Here is a 22,684-nt window from a genome sequence, read left to right as displayed (position 1 = left end):
AAAAACTGCAAAAATGTTGATCATAGATTTTTGCAAATGTCTTATTTTGATTATAAACAAAAGATAATCAGCTTGCCTTCACGGAGGACGACAGAAAGAAAGAGATTTGGATGACTTAAAATGAAAGTTAAAAAGTCTTAAACAATTAACTGATTTTATTAGTTGTCGATTAATCGTTGCACTTGTAATTTCTGCAGTTCGGCCTTTTGAATTTTAAATTCCTTATCATGTATTCCTTCAGAGACTCAAGTGTCATTTTCCACTGAAATCTGTTTACTGTTTGTTGAGAAGTAACGTGATACAAATACAGCCGTTTCCCCTCACATGATAAATAAATGTGATGAATTACCGTGTTTACAAAACGGATGAAAAAATGGAAAAATAATCTGGTTTATCATTTTGGCCGTAATCATGCAGCCCTCACGTGACGTCATGCCGCTTTCGGCGACGAACGTACTCGCTTGTCCAAATTTCACGACATTTCACGACATTTCACGACGGTGGCAGCAGTTTCAGTTTGAGGCCACGCAGCACACCCAGCAAAGACGTCAAACATGCACGGGTACAAACCCAGTCAGCCCAGCCAGCCGGCAAGCAACATCCAGCCAGCCTCGGGTTCAGGATGGATGTTTCCCATCACGCGGCTCAGCCAGCCAATAAGGATTCATTTCACTCACAGACACTTGCGTCATTACGGGGGGATTTGATTGCTCTTCAACTGCCACCCTGGCCACAAGGAGAAATGACAAATGAGTGTGTCCAAACAAGAAAAAGGACAAATCCATTGAACAGGTGTCAATTGTCTCGTTGAGTGGGGGGGGGGGGGAACACATTTCACACCAGGCTCTCAATGAGCCATTTACAGGATCAACAAAAGTAAATAAATAAAACACACAGTGTTGGGGGGGAAAAGAGACAAGAACGTGAAACAAAGGATGTGGAATCAACTCGAATATGAGGAGGGCGTCAAGGAAGATGGCGAAGAACACAAGGGGAACAGCGCCATCTTATGGGGAAAGTACAGAACAACATTCACAGCACTCAACTCCCTCGGCAATGTTTGGAAGGGCTTCAAGGCACGTTTCAGATGTTGGGATTTCAAATGAAGGGCTCAAATTAAGGTTAGGATTTTAAACAGGCCTCGGAGTTTCCAAGTCAGAGTTGTAAGAGTATATCGAGGTTTCAATTGAGCACGTTAAGACTGGATTGAGGGTTCCAAACCTGTGGCTAGGGTTTTACTTTCGGGTCAGGTTGAAAATGAAGGTTTCCAGATTACATTACGGTTTCAAATGGGCATTTAAAGGTTGCAAACATCTCAAGACAGGGGTTCAAGTTATGGTGTCAAACCTTGAGTATGGCGTCAAGTTGGGGGGTTTTAAGATACGGTTTTAAATTGTAAGTTCAAGCAATGGATAGGATTTCAAGTAGGGTTTTAAGCCTGAATTATGGTTTCAAAGTCAAGAGTTCCAATTAGGGATTCAAGCCAAGGATAAAGTGGCCAAGTCAGGGGTGCCAAATAAGGATTTGAAGCCGGAATTCGTGTTGCAAACAAAAGGTTAAGGTTTCAAGTCAAGGTTACAGTTTGAAAAGTTTTCAAATAATCAATAGGATGAAGTAGCAAAGAGTGTCATGTGACATGACAGCATATTGGTTCTCAACATGCATGTGATGTAGCACACATGTGGCTCACTCTCGATTCCTGAGCATCTTCATCATCTTCATCATCGTCATCATCTTCATCTTCATCATCTTCCCTTTGTGCTCGTCTCGCCTCGTCATCTTCACAGCTGCGACAATTTTATTGGAGAATTCATCACTGTTGACCGCAATATGAGTCGGCGAATATTTGCATTGCAAAACGCATTTAATTACACTTCAGCTCAACAGTGCGATATCAGATCATAAATCAAAGAGGCCGTCGCGGACATTTTTGCTTTGGGCCGCGCGTGCGCGCGCGCGGAAAAGGTCGAGAAAGACAAATGGAAGCATCATCGGCCAGCTGAGTTGTGCAGCTCCAGGATATAAATCAGTGCTTCTCGAACTGAAGGCATCTGCAAGTCGCGACCAAAGTCGTTTGCAATTAATGATTGAGTGTAATTGCACATTCAGTGCAGTAGGTGGCAGTGGTGCTCATTGTCAGAGCGTACGCAAGGAATGTGAGTTCCTCTGTAGAGGTGTGCTTGAATGATACTATTTTTTTAGTCGTAGCGAGGATTTTTTTTTGGGGGGGGGGGGTAAAATATTTTCTTTCCTGGGGGGGTAGGCGTAACAAAAAATAAGAATACTGCCATAATAAACAAACCAATAATAATAAACCAATAACGCCTCCCTCCCTTGGCTGGGGGTCAATCAGGAGCGCTAATTGCAATTGTTGTAATTCTATGTTCATGATGACATTAAAATGTATTTACTTTTCTACAAGATGGTAAAATGGCAATATATGTGATTTGCTGAGTACTGTGTTTACTTTGATTACTGCCCCCGTGTGGCAGGAAAAGGGCTTACTTACATCAGTCAGTTTAAGAAAACCTTTCGGGGCAATTACGATGATTGTGATTTGGGCTTTTGGCTTGTTCAGATTTGACGCCGTCGATTCCGAGAGGTCATTGTTTATCATTGTATCTTCAGTGAGACTTTCAGGAAATAAAACGTGCACATGTCCGCAACCTTGCCCAACACACACACACACAACATAAGATGGAGCAAGTCCAAGCAAGAAGCAACATTTTGCTGGTCGAGCTTAGTTTACTAGATAATGCCTTTTTTTTTTTTTTTTGCTGCTATCATCACATCGACTTCAATGAAGTGGGGCTGAAAAAGATCCACCTGCTAAACTACAAAATACTGTAAAGAGGCCTCTTGCATAAAATGTCAAGATGGCAAAAAAAACTGCTGAACAGCAAACCAGCATTAAGTGCAATAACTTATTGTTTGCTTGTTTTCATAAAAAAAAATTTTTTTAAAAATCCACTGATACAAAAAGTCACAATTTGGTAAATGTCATACTTTCCCCACCCTCAAAATCTACATTATTGATCAGTTTACATGTGATTGTTATTTATTTGTGCTTTTACTTATTTAACAATTATTGTTTATCTGTGTTGAAAATGGTTGGTTGTTGGTCTGTCAATAAATTTCTCGTCGCTGTTGAGGCCATGACATGCTCTTCTTCACAAATGACAACTTCGGGCTGAGAGGCGCCGGTCAGGGATGTCTGCCATCCTGCGGTCAACACAGGCATTACACCTTTTAACGGCTCAGCAACAATAACAACACCTTTCCTTTTCAAAAGTTGATCGAGATTCGAGGGCCACTCCGAGTGCGCGTGCACGTCATACATTGATTTGAGAGCGTCATCACAATAATTTACATACCGTGATTGACGGCCCATTGATTCAAATCATATCTAAAAAAGCCCAATGACACAAAAATCTCTTTATTCATCACAATTTTAAACATTCCACTTAACTTAGGTTTGAAAGTGGAAGGAAATGATAGAGATAAAAAAAAAAAATCCATAGATGTCAGTGACCGTGACCACACATTTTTTTACATCATCGATGGAGGTTGAAAACAGAAATCCATTTTGACAAAAGGAGTAGAAAGTAGGTACACAAAAATATTTATTTTCTTTTAATCTCAGAATTCTGACTTTAAAATCCGGCTTTAAAGTCAGAATTCTGACTTTATTCCCAGAATTTTCACTTTAAAGTCAAAATTGTGAGAATTCAGAATCCTGCCAAGCTTCTTTTTTTTTTCTCTTCACTGGCCCTCATCCTCTTCCGTAATTTCAAATTAAAGTTTTAAAACGAGGTTTCAAGACAGATCGTGGCTCTCAAGACTAAGTTCTGGTTTGTTTAGTTTGTCCTGCAGCACAATCCGTAATCAACATTTTATTTGCCTTTAATGTTGGACTTGCGCGAATGTCTGGGAAATAAACCACAAAGCCAAGAAAGCTGCTTGCGTTTGCACTTCCAGCAAAGCGCCTGATGTTCTTTTTAAAAGCGAGGCGAGGCCGTTACATAACGAAATGTAGCAACCGGCGTTTTTTCCACGAGCTCCCGTCGTGCGCCGTTTTGTCAGCAAATTACCCGCAAAGACAAACGCACGAGACGCAAATAGAGCGCGCTTCATCAATTCGGAACGCGGCGGCGGCGCTCCGGTCGTTCGTCTCGCTGTCCCGCTCGGGAACTTCACCCGCTGGATGTCAAACTTTGCTCAGCTATAAAAAAAAAGAGCGGCACAAGAGGCCGTCTCTGGCCATTCATTGCCAAAAGTCTACCTAGCAACAAGGGACAACAAAAAGGAGTCCCCTCTGATTGTTTGTTTACGTTGGACAAAGAGTCCGGAATAAAGTTGAATTGAATTGAAATTAAATTAATTGGGGGGCTGTCGAGCATGAAATACAGACAAAAAAAAAAAAAAAAAAATCGTTAACCTCAGCTAACAAAAAAGGAGAATCAACGGAGCAAGAATTGGCGTTTCAGGTTTGTGTTTCAAATGAGGGTTTCGGGGGTCAAAAAAAAAAGGTTAGGGTTGGAAATAGTTTCAAAACAAGGGTTAGCTTTGTCAAGTTAGGGATTCGAATTTGGAGCAAGGCTTGACTATGCTTTCAAATTTGGGTATGAAGACAGGATTATAGGTTCAAATTTGGGTTAGGGTTTCAAAACGGGGTTAGGATTTCAAATGAGAGTTTCAAGACAGGGTTGCGGGTTTTCAAATGGCTAGGGTGTCAAACATTGATGATTGGTGTTTCAAAAATGGTTAAGATTTCAAATGAGGGTTTCAAACTTTGTTTCGGGTTCGAAAGAAGGGTATCAAACCCGGGTTTGATTTTGCGGGGGCGTGGCTCAGGGTGCAGAGACGGCGGTACAGCAACCAGAAGGTCGGCTGTTCGATCCCCGCTCTCCCCAAGTCGTGTGCCGCTGTGTCCTTGGGCAAGGCAATTGACACGCATTGCCTCCAGTGCTGCTCACAATGGCGTATGGAAGGTGCGAATGTTTGGTGGTGGTAGGAGGGGCCGTAGGCGCACACTGGCAGCCCCGTGGATGTAGGAAGTAGCTTGCCGCCGCCACAGTGTGCACGTGTGAGCGCACGAATGTGTCTAGAAAAGCGCTATATAAATCCCATGCATTATTATTATTATTATTATTATTATTATTATTATTATTATTATTATTGTTGTTATTATTATTATTGGGTTACCGTTTCACGCCCAATTTGAAGAAAGGGTTCGGAATTCCAATTTGGCTTCGGTTTTCAATTGAGGGGTTTTAAACCGAGGTAAGGTTTCAAATTGGAGGTTTCAAGTCGAGGGTACGATTTCATGGCTTCAATTTGGGCTTTCATGGTATTCCAAATATTGCTTACAGTTTCCCCCAAAAATAGTTTCGGCTTTCAGACCGGGTTTGAGTTATGAGTCATTGCAAACGCAATTCCATCCATCATCACTAGGGCGGACGTGGATAATAAAATATCGCATCAAGTTCACGTCTGGAGTTATTTTTAATTCTTGGTTTAAAAGTCTGTGAACAAAACATTTCAACAAAGTCTCCGTGGCGTGCACACGTTTGGTTTGGGCAATCAACGATCCTTGCAGATGATCAACATGTTGACTGCGGACGTCGCGGCTCCTGTTAGCTTCGAGCGAAGAAACGTCGGCCGAGGACGGCGAGGAGCGCCAGGACAAGCGGCGCGGCTGCGGCAACCGTGGCGACGTGCTGTTGGCGCCAAACATCACAAATCAACGCAAAACGGAAGCAACTGCATTTTCACTGGATGGATCTTTTCATTTGTATTTTTTTTTTTAAGATTCTCATTTGCAATATGCTGATCTGGCTGCAGATATCAGGTTTAAAAAAAAAAGTTGTTTAAGTTTACATTTCACTTGGTAGACAATTTTTTTTCATGCAACACAAAAAAATAATAATAATGAAACCTGAAAAACGCCTACATTTGGTGGTACCGCTACATGATTGGCAGGAACACAAAGGCTCCAAATTAGCATTAACTCATTCACTGGCAGCCATTTTGACGGAAGCAACCCCCTTCGCTCCCGGTGGATTTTGACTGATTTTGCAAGGCCCACAGAATATTGTGTTCTATTGCTATAAAAACAAAGAAAGATTCGAGTCTCTTCTTTCATCAGGAAAAAAAAGTCTATTTCTATCTGTTTCGCAGCAATTAGGCCATGGTTGATCTCTTATACTCTGCTGCCACCTGCTGGCCGTTTTTGTAATAACTACCATTGCTTCATGCATTCTCTTCAGTTCAGAGGCTGCGTCAAAGCCTTCTGTAAGCTCAAGCATTAAAAAAAATAAATAATAATAATTCAAAAGACGCATAAATACGTCTTTGGGAACGTGGTCCTATTTAAAATGGAATGTATTTATACACTTTTGGGAGCAAATGAGTTCATATGAATGACTGACCATATTTGCTACATCATTTTGCTCCACGGAGGCCGACAGAGTGACACCAACCTTGATAGCGGTGGAATATTTCTTGTGGAAGCCCAGAAAATACACGTTGAGGAGAGCCAAGCTGCAAGGCAGGTAGGAGTCGGAATTTCCCGAGTCTCGACACCTTACATAAATAATATATTGAAATATCGTCAGTGGATGCGTCCGGTCGTCAAATAACGACGTCACGCTCCAAACAAACCTTTGGTACAAAGCAGTCGGAAGCTCGTCGCCGTCGTCGTCGTCTGCAAATTCCAGCGGGGAAAAGCCGAGCTGGACCAGAAGCGCCGTCGGTAGCCTGAAGCCGTCTTCCACCAGCAAGCCCAGGTTGTACCAACCCTTTGGATGCAAACCGTACACAAGGTTCGAAAAACTGGCTACTTCCCGGGTGACAGCAGAAAGCGGGCAAAAGTTCTGCGAGCGACCTGCGGCTCGTTCCGCAGCGCTGCCCGTTTGTACATGTCGGCGGCGGAGGTCAAGTTCTTGCGGCCGTCCACCGATCCCTCGAACCACATGTCGCCCATCCTCAGCAAAGCTGCACGCATGCAAAAGAAGCACGAATGTCAAAGTGTCATTGGAGCGGAACTTCGAGGAGTATAAGCCCAACCCGACCCGACCCGACCCGACCGGACATGCTCGGAACCACAACTTGAAACCCGAACCCTTGTTTGAGAACTCTGATTGGATGCCCTCCTTTGAATCACGAACCCTAACCCAAGAAATTCAATCTTAACCCTGACTTGAAACTTGAATTTGACATCTTAACCTTGGCTCGAAAATCGTAACCCGAATTGAACACCCTGAAAGGCTGAACGATTTAAACGATCAATTCAATATAAGGTCCGCATTCTGCCAAAGGTAGAGATTTGGACTCTACCGTCTTTTTGCGGTCGCGCATGTTGATGACGTCATAGTATCAGCGTAATAAATAAGAGTTAAAAAAAAAAAAATCCCAAGTGTTTCATGAAGCTTCATTTTGCGTCACTATTTGAGTCTCTTGAGTAAATGTATTCTTTCGGTGTTTTTTAAAATTCATTTCGCTTCTATAAAAGAACCAGTAGGCCAATTATTAAAAAACTTTTTTTTTTTTTAAACAACAACACTTAATTCTATACCGTGATATGAATTTCGGGCCATATCGCCCGTCTTAACCCAAACTGGCAAACCCTGTCATGAAACCCTCAACCCAGGCTTGAAAACCCTCATATGAACCCATAACCTTGTCTTAAAGCTAGAATTTAAAAGCCTAACTCTGTCTTGAAACGAGAGATAGACCGATATGTCTTTTTCAGAACCGACGCCGACGCCGATTATTAGTAGTGGCTGATAACCGATATTTGAAGCCGATATTCATTTTCAGTTCAAAAAAATACAATATGCGAAAAAAAAAAAAATTGTAATACAAATGCCAATCTTGACTTTGTTGTAATGTAATGCATTAATGCTTATTGAACAATTTTTCCGATTTTTTTTTTTTATCTTAGACAATATACTTCATTTTAAATTTCTAAAAACAAAATGTTCAGGGAGCTCCCAACGTTATCGGTACGTCTTAAAAAGTCAAATTCGAGAAGCAAATTCCATAGCTCTGTTTTTTCCCAAATTTTAAAAAATCCCGAAATCTCAAACGTTCACATTTCTTTGTTTTAATGTCAAACAAAAACGAAAAGTTCCGAAGGTTCTCATGGTCAGCAACATCTCTTATAAAGTGAAATGAAAATGTAAATAAATAAGTTGCATGAGATTAAAATGCTTTCGCTTTTATTGGCCGTCAGATTTTGAAAAGAGGCCGATACCGATATTCGTCAAAATGGCCAATAAGTTCACGCTGTTTTTGAAACAATAAATGAAAAAAGCCCGGCCGTGTCCGGAGACCTTCATCGGAAAATAACATTCGATTGAAAGCCAAATTTGAAACTCAAACCAAGATTTGAAAGCCTAACTCTTGTTTGGACGGACGGACGGACGGACGGACGGACGGACAGACGGACGGACGGACGGACGGACGTCATTACAGCAAGGCTAGCCTTGTCCACTCATCGCGGCTGCTCTCGTTGAGTTTACCGTAAGGCTCGGGTTTGGGGTTGTGACTGGAGAGCTTATAATATCTCGTCTTGCAGCGCAGCGCGACGGCGGGAGGCAGGAAGTTCCCCTGCGAACAAACGCAGCACCAGAACATGACGAGCAGCGCGCGAGAACGCGGCCGGCGATGCGGGATGAGCGCGTTGCTAACTGGCCTGGTTTTGATCACACAGGTACGCCACGTTGAACTGGGCGCAGGCCACGCCCAGCTCGGCCGCCATCTTGTAATACACCAGCGAGACCAACCTGCAAAACACGGCGCACGTGCACAAGCATTGGGGCAAAACAACCATGTGAAGCAGCTGTGTTGGAGGAGGGAGACATCTAAAACGGGCTCGACAGCGGCTCTCGAGGGCCGGAGTCCACCACCTCTGGATTCGACGGACACCCCGCTTAACTCGTTCACTGCCGTTGACGGCTGTAGACGTCAAAAAGTCTTTTGAACTATTTCTATTAGTTTAACATTTTTTTCCATTTTTGTCAAGAGTATGAAAAGCTAGAATTTTTTTTATTCTATTAGAACAGATATACAATTTGTGATTAATCGTGAGTTAACTAGTGAAGTCATGCGATTAATTACGATTAAAAATTATAAATAAAAAAAAGATTATTAAAAAATATATATTTTAAGAAAATATTATTAAAAATTAGGGGCATCGATTCGACGAGTTAACTCACGATAAATCACAAATTTTATATCTGTTCTAAATATACAATAAAAATAATTTCTAGGTTTTCACACTCTTGCGAACAAAAATGGAAAAAACGAATAGAAATAGTCCCAATGAATTTTTGACGTCTATAGCCGTCAATGGCAGCGAACGAGTTCATTGATCCCGAGCGGTCGGTCGCACTTACGGGTCGCCCTTCAAGAAGGCGTCCAGGGCTCGCCGCAACAGACGACCCAGGTAGCCATTTTGCTCCGCCGCCCACTTGGCCCATCTGCGGGCGAGTACGAAGACGCGTTAGGATGCCTTCGTCGTGCCCGGACAACGTTTTGATGAGAATGAAAAAGAAAAGGAGCCGACAAGACAGCGTCCGACGGCCGGCGACCGACGCGACCGGCGAGCCCGGTGGACCACACGTCGGCGACTTCCGCGGCGCCCCTGACGTGTCCTCGCTCCGCGGCCTTCAGGAAGTACTTGTAGGCCGTGTACTGCGGGAAGAAATAACACGCCATGAACTCAAACCAAATGCCGTCGAATTACAAACGAAGAAGTGCTGCCGCGATCGAATATTTTTAGAATCCATTCATCCATCGACTGCGATTGGCTGGCGAGCCGTTGAGGGTGAACCCCGCCTACTGCTCCAAGCCGGCCGGGATAGGCTCTTGCAACCCCCCGCGACCCTCGCGAGGAGTAAGCGGTCAGGAAAACGGATGGATGGATCATCTATCGATTATTCAATCGATTCATCGAATTCGTCTTAATTTTGCGTTAAAGTGTATTTTGTTAAAAAAAAAAAAAAAGAACAAATCCTCGTGTTACTGTTTATTAAGTTTAAGTGGTTATTTCATACTTTGTACTCGTATATAGTGATTACAAAAAGGGGCAACTGATGTTGCCGGTTCGGTCATTGTTTTCCGAAATAAAAACAGATTTGATTGATGATCATCAGTTTTCTTTCATGAAGGACTACAGAAATCAGTGGACAATTATTGTTGATAGGATTTGCACAATTTTAAAATAAAAAATGGCTCCAAGCGATTATTCGATGATTAAAATAGTTGTCGATTAATTTGATAATCGACTACTCTTGGATTAATCGATGAATTTTGATAGTTCTAAAATCAAGGAAACGTCAAATGTGAGAAAGTTCATTCAAAGTTAGATTTGCGCTGCGGAATTCTTTGCTCAATTCAGGAATTTTCATAAAATGTGAAATTCTTCCAAAAATAGAAACGAACGGAATTCTGAACATTTTCACGTCATGTTGAAGGTTGAAAAAGGTTTCTAAATTGTGAATTTTGTCAGCGTAAATGTTTAGAATGCTGAGCCTAAAGTCGGAATGATTGGATTCAATTGAGAAATGCTGAACTTGCTTAATTCCTCAATTTGTCTGAATGGTTTCTTTTCTTCTGGAAAATGCGAAATGATGAAAAGTGACAAAAAAGTGTAAAAACTTGAGCGGGATATTTAAAGTATACGAGTAGAAAAATGTTGCCGTCGAGGTGAAATTGTTGAACTTTTCCACCAAGTGTGAACCGCGGCAAGTATCGGGGTCGTTCAAGTCCCCTTCCCACCTGGTCGGCGGGTCTTTGCGGGTAAAGCCCGAGCGAGTGGACGACGCCCAGGTTGAGAGCGGCGTCGGGGCTCTGGAGGGCGTCGGCCTCCTCCCACAGCGCCACCGCCTTCTCGTAGTCCGACTCCAAGCGCTCGTAGTACCAGGCCAGCGCGCTGATGGCGGGGACGAAACCCTGACGGGCCAATTAAGGGCGTTGTCATAAACTGCTGCAATGCCTACTTTGGCCACTTGGTGGCGATAATGATGGATCGTACAACACACTTACGACAAATATCGACAGTCAAAAAAGTCGTTATCACGGAGGCCCTCTGGCGCCAGTGCATGGAAAAAAAATTCTGCTCATCTGAACCAACCCACAGTTGACTCATCTGTACAGATTGCTAAACAGATTAGCAAAAAATATATAGTCATATTTTTTCCTACTCTGGCACCAGAGGGGCTCCGTACATGATCTCATCCACTGCCAGAAATTCATTAAAAAAAGAAAATAAATTAAAAATTAGGGGCGACAGGCAATTAAAATGTTAATCGTAATTAATCGCATTTCTTCACTAGTTAACTCATGATTAATCACAAATTTGTTATATGTTCTAAATTTACAATAAAAACAATTCTAGGTTTTCATACTCTTGTTAACAAAATTGGAGGGGGGGGGGGGTGCTAAACTAAAAGAAATAGTCAAAATGAATTTTTGACATTTATAGCCATCAATGGCAGTGAATGAATTTAAAAAAAAGAAGAAAAGATTATTAAAAATTAGGGGTGACAGGCCATCATTTTTTTTTATCCTAATTAATCACGGGACTTCACTAGTTAACTCACGATTAATCACAAATTGTATGTCTGTTCTAAATGTACAATAAAAAAAATCCAGGTTTTCATACTCTTGTTAACAAAAGTGAGAAAAAAATGTAAACTAATAGAAATTGGTCAAATAAATTTTTGACGTTTAGAGCCGAATGAAAAAATTAATAAATAAAGATTATTAAAAATTGGGGGCGTCAGGCGAATAAAATTTCAATCGTAATTAATTGATGACTTCACTAGTTAACTCACGATTAATCACAAATTTAATATCTGCTCTTTTCATACTCTTGTTAACAAAAGTGGAAACAAATGTTAAACTAATTATTTTTTGACGTCTATAGCCGTCAATGGCAGTGAACGAGTTAAAGATGAAAGTTCATGCGGTGGCTCCTGTTCCAAGTCAACATGCAGAATAGAAACAAAACAAAAAAAGGGAAATCTATCATCGAGAAAATCATGATGATGATCAAACCTTCTCCATTGATTTCTTCAATAACCGGATGGCTTTGGGAACGTCCTTTTCGACCCCGTGACCCTGCGGACACACAACATAAGTTCACCTCAAACTGCAGCCGTGTGTGCCGCAATTCAAAAGGTTTTTCGTTACGATAAGTCGCTCACCGTATTTTAGAATTTGCGTTGTGAGAAAACAAAAAAGTGATCTTCAGACACAAAAATTCAGTGGAAAAGAAATGGAAATTTAAAAAAATTCTATTCCCGAAAGATGACTTAATGACAGTCGTTTCCATTATTAATTGAAACCGATTATTATTATTTTTGTATATTTCCCGTTTACTCATCGGATCGAAAATAGAACGCTGTCATTTTCCGCTCCCAACAATCCCTTTCCACGACATGATGGAGCGCTATTACTCTCATTGATAACATGACCAAGAAAATCAGTTGGGGGGGATTGGAACACATTTGCTCCCAAAAACGTATAAATACGTTCTATTTTAAATAGTCCCATGCGCCCAAAAACAGATTTATCCGCTTTTAAAACTGTTTTTTTTTCTCAGCAGGCTGAGGTGGCAGCAGAGTATAAGAGATCAACCAGGGCCGTTTTAAACCGATTTGTGAATAATGACGAACGTCGCTATATTTATTGCTTATAATTGCTGCAAAATGGAAACAGATAGAAATATACTTTTTCTTCCTAATGAAAGAAGAGACTTTGGTAGGTTCCTTGTTTTTATAGCAAACAAAATATTCTGTGGGCCTTGCGAAATCAGCCAAAATCCAGCAAAGCAGCCAGGAGCGAAGGGGGTTGCTTCAGTGAAAATGCCTGCGAGTGAATGACTTAACGTCATTTTCATTCATTTCAATGGGGAAAGTTGATGAAGACACAAATTGTCAATCCAAAACGGTGGAAATGAGCTTGAACTTGACCTGCAGGAGGACGATGGCAAAGTCGTACATGGACACGGGGTCCTCCAGGCGAAGCGCCCCCCTCTCGTAGTGCCTCAGAGCCGCCTCAATGTTGCGCGGCACCCCCTGCTGGCCCCAGAACAGCATGCGAGCCAACGCTTGCTGGCGCAACGAGGACGGAGCATGATTGTCTTGTTTGTTTTTTCATCTTCGGGGAATGACGGCGGCGGCGGCGGTGGTACCTCTGCGTCGGGGGCGCCTCGGTGAGCCTGAAACGTCAGCCACTGGAAGATGTGATGGTCTTCGTTGGTCTGAAGGCTCAGGATGTCGTCGTTGTGCAGGTAGATGTCCTCAACATATACCTGAACACCACAAATCATTCAAGAAGACGCTTTAGGCTTCGTCATGTCACGTAAAAACACTGCCACGGTTTGGCTTCAGCCCATGATGCTAGCTAGCTAACAAGCTCCGTAGCAGGTAAACGAGCACCATGGGAGCTAGCTAGCTAGCGCCTGAAAGTAAAAAGTTAAAAACCCTGCCACGGTTTGGCTTCAGCCCATGATGCTAGCTAGCTAGCGAGCTCCCTAGCAGGTAAACGAGCACCATGGGAGCTAGCTAGGGAGCTAGCAAGCTAGCACCTGAAAGTAAAAAGTTGAAAACCCTGCCACAGTTTGGCTTTAACCCCTGATGCTAGCTAGCTAGCTAGCTAGCTAGGTCCCTAGCAAGTGAACGAGGACCATGGGAGCTAGCTAGCTAGCACATGAAAGTAAACAGTTAAAAACCCTGCCACAGTTTGGCTTTAGCCCCTGATGCTAGCTAGCTAGCGAGCTCCCGAGCAGGTAAACGAGCACCATGGGAGCTAACTAGAGAGCTAGGTAGCTAGGGACCTAGCAAGCTAGCACCTGAGGCTAAAGCCAAACTTTCTGTTTTTTACTTTCTGGACTTGGATTTGCCACCTCTGGTCATGCCCCAAAAATAGGGGGAAAGTAATTTCTTATCATTCTGTGGTGTATTTTATACCATTTTCCCCCAAAAACTCCCATTTAACATGAATTTGAATGCGATTGGTTAATTCTGAACATAGCCACAACCCTGTTATGAGGGTGTGCACACTTGTGCAACCACATGATTGCAGTTGTTTATTTTTTACTTTCCCTCGCAAAAGATTATTAAAAGGTTCAGTTGAGTTGTAGAAGTTATGTCATATTAATGTTGGGGGGGGGGGGGGGTATTCATGTTCACAAAAACCTGGCAGTTGAACAGGGAGGGGTGTGTAGACTTTTTATATGTGCCGTTTTTGTTTTTTGTTTTTGTTTTTTCCCTAATTAGCGGGGGGCCAAAAAAACTAGTGTGAAGGGAAAGGGACATTTGCCAGGTCTTTTTTTTCCACGCCATAATGAATTGTCTTTCCCATGTGCAAATAATGGACATACGACCGCTGATGGACAAACGGATTGAAAAATCCAAGCAAATCGAGCAGCTGCCCGAAGCGAGGGTCTGCCGTCACCTGCTCCGGCGAGGGATTCTGCCGGTCCACAATGGTCTGTTTGGCCATGTTAGCGTAGTAAGCGTAGGCCAGGTCCTGGTCTGCGTGGCCCCCGTGTTGGCCCCGGTGGTGCAGGTGGCCCAGTTGCAGCAGAGCCAACCGATGGTCCTTCTGGGCCGCTAACAGGGCCAGCATCCACGCCTGCCGACGAGAGGACAACTTGCACCTTCACGGACTGACTTGCGCCATGCTTAACAAAATTCAAAATTTTCTGCATGATCATCTTTAACATCTTGTTTTATTTTGGTTGAAAAAAAATCCACCAAAAAAAGTGCAATTTTGTTTGTTTTTATATTTGTAGTTTCTGAAAAGAGAATAATACAGAATTTGTTTAAATTTGCTTTCCTTTGATCAATTTGTGCACTTTATTTAAGCAAGTTAAAAAAAACACATTTTGTTATGTTATAAAGTTTCTGGGGGGGAAAAACATTTTGTCAATTTTTGTCTATTTATAAACAAACTTTGTCCTAATTTTGTTCTTTGTCTAAAAAGAAAACACTGATTGAAAATTGATTGTGATTAAGCAATTCGATGACACGGCTACCTTACCTCAGTTGCTCCCAAAAACGTATAAATACGTTCTATTTTAAATATTATCAGTGTCCCAAAGACGTATTTCTACTCTTTTTTTTTTTATGCTAGAGCATACAAAAGGCTTTGATGCAGCCTCTGAACTGAAGACAACGCTTGAAGCAATGGTAGTTATTACAAAAACGGCCAGCAGGTGGCAGCAAGGTATAAGAGATCAACCAGGGCCATGTTGCAAAAAGCTCTTTTTCCAGTGTTTTCAACAGGAATGTGAATAATCATGAAACTTCGCTACATGGTAATGCTAATTGCTGCAAAACGGAAACAGATATTTAAAAAAAAATCCTGATGAAAGAAGAGACTCTAATCTTTCTTTTTAGTAGGTTCCATGTTTTGATAGCAATAGAACACAATATTCTGTGGGCCTTGCAAAATCTGTCAAAATCCAGTAAAACAGCCGGGAGCGAAGGGGGTTGCTTCAGTGAAAATGGCTGGGAGTGAACGAGTTGATTACAAATCGGCGATACTGGTCCTGGTACCATAATTCGCAGTCTGGCAGACCACTAATTATGGTTTTAATTATATAATTATGGTAATTATGGTTGTTTGTCTGTTGTAGACGCCCTACGCCGCCCCCTATAGTCTGGACCCAGCTTTTGGAGTTGCTGGTGCTGACTGATGAGAACGCACCTTATTGGGCTCCTTCTCCACCCCCATGTCCAAGCTGTAGAGGACCGAGGACATGTGCAGAGCTGCGGCGTTGTTCAAGCAGGCGGCGTTCAGCAGCCCGGGTAATATTTGAGCCAAGACGCGCACGCTGCTCGCGGTGCTCAATTTGCGGAGGGACAGCGAACACAGCGCTCGGCCCAGCGCTTCGGGGCTAACGTCTCTTCCGCCTGGCAAGGATGACAAATTCACATTCAAAAAACGCCTTTGCAAACATTGAGGATGATTTTGAGCGTCCATAAATGACGTGCAGTTGTGCAGCGATGCAGAAGTTGCCAAAAGTTGATCAATAACCGATACTTTAAGCAAAGAAAAAAATATTTGCGGCAGAATTTGCAGTCAAAGAGAAAATATCAATCATTCATAATAAAGCCTTTTCTTTTCATTTTAAACATATAAAGAATTGACGGCTTTATTAAAAAAAATTATAAAAAGAATTGCAGGGAGCTTCCAAAGGTCATCAGCATGTGTTAAGTTCAATTGAAAACAAAGTAAATAGTTCTGTAAATAAAATTGTCCAAAATGTCAACATAATTTCTTAATAAAAATTTTTTTTTCTAAAAATAAAACGTGTAGAGAGTTCTCAGCGTCAGCATCATTTATTTTATAAAGTGGAAATTTGAATAAATCCATGAATGAAAAGTTCCCTTTTATGTCACTGAGCGACAAATGCATGCGAATTGAGCTCATTTGGGATTTTCGTCAGGGTTCGTAAAAGGTTTCAAGACGGTGGGAAATGGTCTGAATATGTTTGTAAAAATAAAAAAATAAAAAATAAAAACTGTGAACATCTCATAAATCCATGCCGATATTTGTCAAAATGCCAAAAAATCTGCGCAGATGATCGGTCTATCGCTAATTCAGTTTGTAAAAGGTGTCGAAGATCCCAAACGTCTGCCGCTCTTACCACGTTTGAAAGCCAAATACTGTGCAATTTTGGCAACGTATGGCGGAAGCATCCCCTCCCACAACTCGCACGTGTTGGTCGTATCTTTCTGCTCCCCACTGAGGAAAACCTCCAAACGGTTGCCTGGAAATATCAAAAGGGAGTTCACAAAAGATGGCTGGAAATGATGTCGGCACCGCCTAGTGGCATAAGACGTGTACTACTTGATTGCGTGCTGCGCTGGGCCAGGAGGGAGAAGAAGTTGATGCTTTGGTTTACGTGGAGGGAAAATTCTCGGCAGGTGTGCATCCATCTCGTTGGGTCCACGTCTCTTATGACGCTGGGAAGAACGACTTCTGACTGTGATGGGAGGAACGAGCGTAAAAATAAAAAACGTCAATGTTAAGTAGCGCTGTCAAAGCATTGACTAATTAATTAATCACGCACAAAAAAATTGCATTAATCATGTATCAACACAGATTCATCTTACTATTAATTTTGAGCGCAGATGATCATTTCTGCATTAAAGTAAAGCATTTAATAAATGTATGACATTCAGAAAGTAAAAACCCTGCCAAAGTTTGGCTTTAGCCCCAAAATGCTAGCTAGTTATCTCCCGAGCTGGCTCCCATGGTGCTCGTTTAGCGGCTAGGGGGAGCTAGCTAGCTAGCTAGCATCAGGGGCTAAAGCCAAATTGTGGCAGATTTTTTACTTTCAGGTGCTAGCTAGCTAGCTCCCTAGCTAGCTCCTGTTAGAGTAGACAATATTAAGTATTGTACTCTTTGCGTGTTCAATTAACTGAATGGTGAGATCCTGGTGAAGAAGTCCCTTTGCAAAGGTATTTATTAATTACCAGAAGCTTCTGAGGACAAAAAGCTGATGACACTGAAGCCGTGTTCTATCAGGTTGTCTGTGTCGTCCCTCCTGGGGCATCAATACTTATTCAAAATAGTGGGAGACTAGAAGTCTCCTCCCATCAGCAGTATAAACAAGAGAATCCCTCTCTCCTCCCTTCTGCAAGTTCAACAAGTTCCCATAGCTATAAATCAGATTAGAGAAAAACAATCAGCCTGTCTCTTCCGAAAGAGACAGATACCAGACACACACTCCCTTATTTTCTCAGGAGTGTGAGACACATAGAAATGCTCCCTTGAGCCATACTGAGTTAACTAAATCCAAAACGGCTAAAATATAAATTGAAACTGAAAAACAATGTTAATAACTTAACACTCCCATGGTGCTCGTTTACCAGCTAGGGAGCTCGCTAGCTAGCTAGCATCAGGGGCTAAAGCCAAATTGTGGTAGATTTTTTACTTTCAGGTGCTAGCTAGCTAGCTCCCTAGCTAGCTCCTATGGTGCTCGTTTACCAGCTAGGGAGCTCGCTAGCTAGCTAGCATCAGGGGCTACAGCCAAACTTTTCTGATGACATTCAGAACAATGTGTTCATGTAAAAAAAAAAAAATTAATTATGCAAGTAATTAACCGATTGTAAAAAGAGGAGGATGAGTGTGTGCGATCAAAAAATGTTGAAGACGTCCCCATAACCTTAAATATCAAAATAATTAACATGACAGGTGCTCGTCAAATTTGCCGGGCAAAAAATTTGATTTAAAGAAAAAAGGCTTTTTAATCAAGAGATTAATTGTGATTAATCAAAATTCTAAAATGTGTTTAATCCGATTAAAAAAAAAAAAGTTTGACAGCTCTAACAAAAAGTTGCAACGTTGGGTTTTGTGGCTTACCGGGCTCTGAGGCGGCACCCTGTTCCGGTAGTAAACCGCCGGGCCAAAGAAGCCTTCGGCGCCCTGCACGTATCTCCCGCCACCGATCACAAAGTAGCCGTCGGTGTCGTCCAGCCTGATGTCATGGCTCAACCTACAAATAGAAAACAAGAACAACGGATTTTTAAAAAACAAAATGGCGGACTTTACATGTGTTTCTGGGTGTGACTTTTTTTTGTGGATTATTAAATCAGGCCAGACATGGCCGGCCAATTCATGTCGCTCCAGTTGAACTGGTTTCGTGGCCTAGATTGTTGAAGTTTGGATTTTTAAGGCAAGGCACCAAAAACATGGCCTTTTTGTGGGTATAATTGTGAAATCAAATCAAATGTCATGCGCCTCGTTTTTTTTAAATGTTCTTTTTTTCTTCTTTTTTTTTAAGTGAACGCAGCTCCCTCGATTGCCCGCATCCCTTATACACAAACTCACCTGTTCTCCGTCTGCATCGCGGTTCTCGTCTCCTCTCCCAGGCAAACGACGGCGATCGTCACCTGACGACACATCCGTCAACTTTTTAGTCATCGTCTCCGCGAGTGATTTGAGGCGCCGCCGGGTCACATGACTCACCTCTCTGCCTTTCAACGTCACCGTGAGCTGACACCACTTGCTCAAAGGCACCTCGTGCGGGAAGAGGATGGCGGTGGATTCCCCCGGCCCGCCGTGCACTTGGACGTGCAGCAGGCCTGAACAGAAAACCGGGATTGAGTTTGCCCACTTAGACTATAATCGATGGAGGACCAAAACTGCCAAAATTAAAAATAAATAAATTGATGAATAAAAGTGAAAATAAAAAATATCATTCAATAATTAAATATCTAAAATAAATCTAAATGGAAATAAAAACAACAAACATTAAAATAAAAAAAATGATATTCAAAACATAAAAATACAAATAAATGTCGAAATAAATACAAAAATAATTATATAAATAAAATTAAATATCAAGAAATAAATAAAACTCTCACTTTTTTTTTTTATTTCGTGCTGCAGATGCTCTGTCAGGTGGAAATGTTATTCAAATGAGGGGGCGGTCCTAAGCGTGAGTACCTGATTGAGTGAGGAGTATAGTGGGCGAAGCGTAGTTGTTGTGGGAGTCAATGTGGTGAAGCAGCCCGCACGTGCTAACCCGGCAGTGTCGGGTCACCAATATCCAAATGGAGAACATGCACCTGTCCAGCAGAGGGCGCCGGTTAGTCCGAGTAGCATTCCTTCTTTCTGTTTTTTTAAATGGCAATCAAAAATCACCCAAAACTAAAATTGACTGATGGCGCCTCGGAGTTTGAACATAATTCGTTCCTGCGAAGTGTTCAAAGTCCGAATTGTTCAAGCTCCGCAACATTTTTTGGTTGATGTCCGAATTGTACGAGTTCTGAGACGTTCAAACGCCGAGGTTCCACTGTATTTCGTTTGTCCAGTAGAAAGATTCAAATCAATCTCAGTCCATTTCGTTTTTTTCTATCTGAGCCTAAAACTGAATTATGGAGAATTTTTTGTTGTTGTTGATTCAAAAAAAAAAAAACTGCAAATAATGAATGACTTTCTGATTTTTGATGGCCGATTGAAAATGGAAAGAACAACTGCTTGTTGTTGTTGTTGAACCGATGCAGAGATCCTCACACGCACCAGGGGAACGTTCGGGTCTGAAGTCGCAGGTATTCCAGAACGTCGCCGGCGTGGGGCCGAAGATTCTTGACGATGCCGAATTTTTCTCCCGTAGAAGCAAAGATGGAGGACAGCAAAGGCGCCGTTTCTGAGCAGACAGAGGGGATGAAATAGGTTGAATGTTTGCGGGTTGCAGCGCAGTCAATTCTATTGCTGGCCGAGATTAAGCTCGATGAAAAATAAAATAAAAATAATAAAAAATAAAAAAAGATTAAGGTCGATGATATTCAATACAAAATTGAAAAAAGAACTTAACTGGACTTTGGTTTCTCTCTTTCTGAAAAGTCATCACGTTTTAGGGCAAAAAAAAAAGAAGAGAATTTTGGGAGACTTATTTTTGTTAAAGGTCAAAACAGATCGAATTGAACTTGGTTTTCCACACAAAGCCATTCATACATAATTCATAGATTTGTGTTGGACTAAAAAGGCCCAGATTCCGCATTAAAGTACATTTGTGAGTGAATTGTGACGAGACCATCATTTGAAACATATATATATATAAATGTGCCTTGACTCAATAAAGAGCGACGTTAATATGGTGTCAAGGCTTGAATCGCAGCTGTAAAGAATTGGAAAGTAATAATAATAATAATATACATGCATTCTTTACGTAGATTTATGGCTTTATGAATTGTATCTTAGCAATAAGCTCAGGGACTTTTGGAAGGCTAAGTTTATGAACACACAATATGCAGCTCAGCTTACCTTGCTCCACCGGGCATTTTTTCCGTGCGCGGTCTTGCGCAAATGCCAGCATTGCCGCGCTCCAACCGAAGCTGACGTCATGCCGCTTGGCGGGCCGACCGTACTCGGGCCGCGGCTGTAAAGTCGCGACGTGCTGCGCGGCGATGGTCCACTCGCCGTCGTCCACGTTGCTGTACCTGACGGTCGCTCGCAGGATGCAGCTCAGCGCCCATCGGGACTCGGGAACGATGGCGTCCGGTCTGTAGACCAACCAATCGGGCAGGCTCACCTTCGCGGTCCTTTTTCGGGGTTTCCCCGGGATGCAACGCCATCGCCTGAGCAGCGACGTGGAACTCTCGCCGATGTCGAAGGTCACTGTACAGTCCAGTTGGACGGTGGCTGGTCCGTCGCAAGAATAGAAAACCTCCAAAGGATGATGTCGAACCGGCTCCTGGGGGGGATTCAGGAGTCGCACCGAGTCCAGTGCAAAAACCACCTAAGAAAAATGACACAGTTGAGTTTCCTTTTTTTTTTTTCTAGACTACAAAAAAAGAAAGAAAGAAACCAGCTCGTACCTGCACGCTGAGCCACAGCTCGCAGATGGATTTGTACTGCAAATCCATGTTGCCATTCAAGATGGTAGAGCTGCACTGGATGGAAACAAAAAAGGGGGGAGAAAAGAAGGCAAGCACAAAGCCTTCACACCCGGACCTAATCCGGCTCTACCTGATTGCCAAAGTCAATATTGAATAGCTCATTGTTCCTTGCAGCCAATGACTGACTGGTCGCAGTCAGGGAGGCTTACCCTCATAAAACATCCAGACGTTATATTCCCATGTGTCATGTTCGTTTTTCATGCTTGTTCTGCAATACTAGTGCAGCTCAGACGACCAGAGACGCGTATGTTTGACATACTTGGCCAATAAAGGCGATTCTGAAATGTAACTTCTATGATACCTTTTAATGTACCCGGTGGTGGAAAAGCAAAGTGTAAATACTTTACTGTACTGTTGTACTTTTATTTAAATACTGAATGAGTACTTGCGCCAGCTATTATGTCGTGTCCTCCAGGGGGAGCTCTAGGCTAGCTAGTAGCACCGCCACCATCGATTTATGAATGCTGGCTCGCTAGAGTGGCAAACAATTTTATCCTTTTTTTTTTCCTTTTACTTTCTCACCTAACCTCGCCTCCAATTGCTCTAAATAAGACACCACATTAACGACTCAATAATGTTTGGAGGGGATGAACCTCTGAAGTTTTTCTTCAAAGCTAAAAATCATTACAGTCTTGCTGCCAGCCATTCTCATGAGCCAATTTTGACAAAGGAATAAAAAGTAAGCCTACATAGGTATCCAAATGCAGCCATTGAAAAATGGGGTCAGAAATTAAAAAAATACATGCAATGCATATTATCTTCATTATTGGGATTATTAGCCATTTTAAAAGATTTTTTTTAACTGTTTAAACTGGTCAATATGTTTATATATATATATATATATATATAAACATATATATATATATATATATATATAAACATATATATATATATATATATATATATATATAAACATATATATATAAACATATATATATATAAACATATATATATAAACATATATATATATATATATAAACATATATATATATATATATATATATATATATATAAACATATATATATATATATATAAACATATATATATATGTTTATATATATATATATATATATATGTTTATATATATATATATATATATATTTATATATATATGTTTATATATATATATATATATATATATATATATATGTTTATATATATATATATATATATATATGTTTATATATATATATATATATATATATGTTTATATATATATATATATATATATATGTTTATATATATATATATA

General features: G+C 41.5%; 1 protein-coding gene across 2 annotated transcripts; it reads right to left on the bottom strand.

Moving 5' to 3' along the window:
* Nucleotides 1-634: 634 nt before the first annotated feature.
* Nucleotides 635-21,437, bottom strand: LOC147171685 (protein sel-1 homolog 3). Of its 2 annotated transcripts, XR_015095657.1 has the most exons (24): nucleotides 21,351-21,437; nucleotides 20,797-21,271; nucleotides 20,053-20,179; nucleotides 19,477-19,598; nucleotides 18,997-19,112; nucleotides 18,859-18,920; nucleotides 18,391-18,523; nucleotides 16,873-17,008; nucleotides 16,670-16,792; nucleotides 15,727-15,932; nucleotides 14,470-14,649; nucleotides 13,205-13,324; nucleotides 12,984-13,124; nucleotides 12,067-12,129; nucleotides 10,786-10,959; nucleotides 9,572-9,699; nucleotides 9,402-9,485; nucleotides 8,699-8,789; nucleotides 8,526-8,613; nucleotides 6,887-6,996; nucleotides 6,664-6,800; nucleotides 6,483-6,585; nucleotides 1,691-1,787; nucleotides 635-726 (listed from the first exon to the last, which is right to left on the bottom strand). XR_015095657.1 is itself a non-coding variant. In XM_086081555.1 (23 exons), exons 1-23 carry the CDS (start codon nucleotides 21,396-21,398, stop codon nucleotides 5,637-5,639), a joined length of 3,051 nt encoding a protein of 1,016 aa, XP_085937681.1. In that variant the 5' UTR covers nucleotides 21,399-21,437; the 3' UTR covers nucleotides 5,487-5,636. The 2 variants fall into 2 exon arrangements, 1 of the variants encoding a protein (XP_085937681.1); XM_086081555.1 differs by lacking the exons at nucleotides 635-726; nucleotides 1,691-1,787 and adding an exon at nucleotides 5,487-5,720.
* Between the last annotated feature and the right edge of the window lie 1,247 nt (nucleotides 21,438-22,684).

The sequence above is a fragment of the Leptonotus elevatus genome, chromosome 7 (assembly GCF_054856555.1).
Source record: "Leptonotus elevatus isolate MCC_2025b chromosome 7, RoL_Lele_1.0, whole genome shotgun sequence".
Taxonomy (NCBI): Eukaryota; Metazoa; Chordata; class Actinopteri; order Syngnathiformes; family Syngnathidae; genus Leptonotus; species Leptonotus elevatus.
The sequence above is the reverse complement of the archived record's forward strand: the minus strand, read 5'-3'. Positions and strand labels throughout refer to the sequence as shown.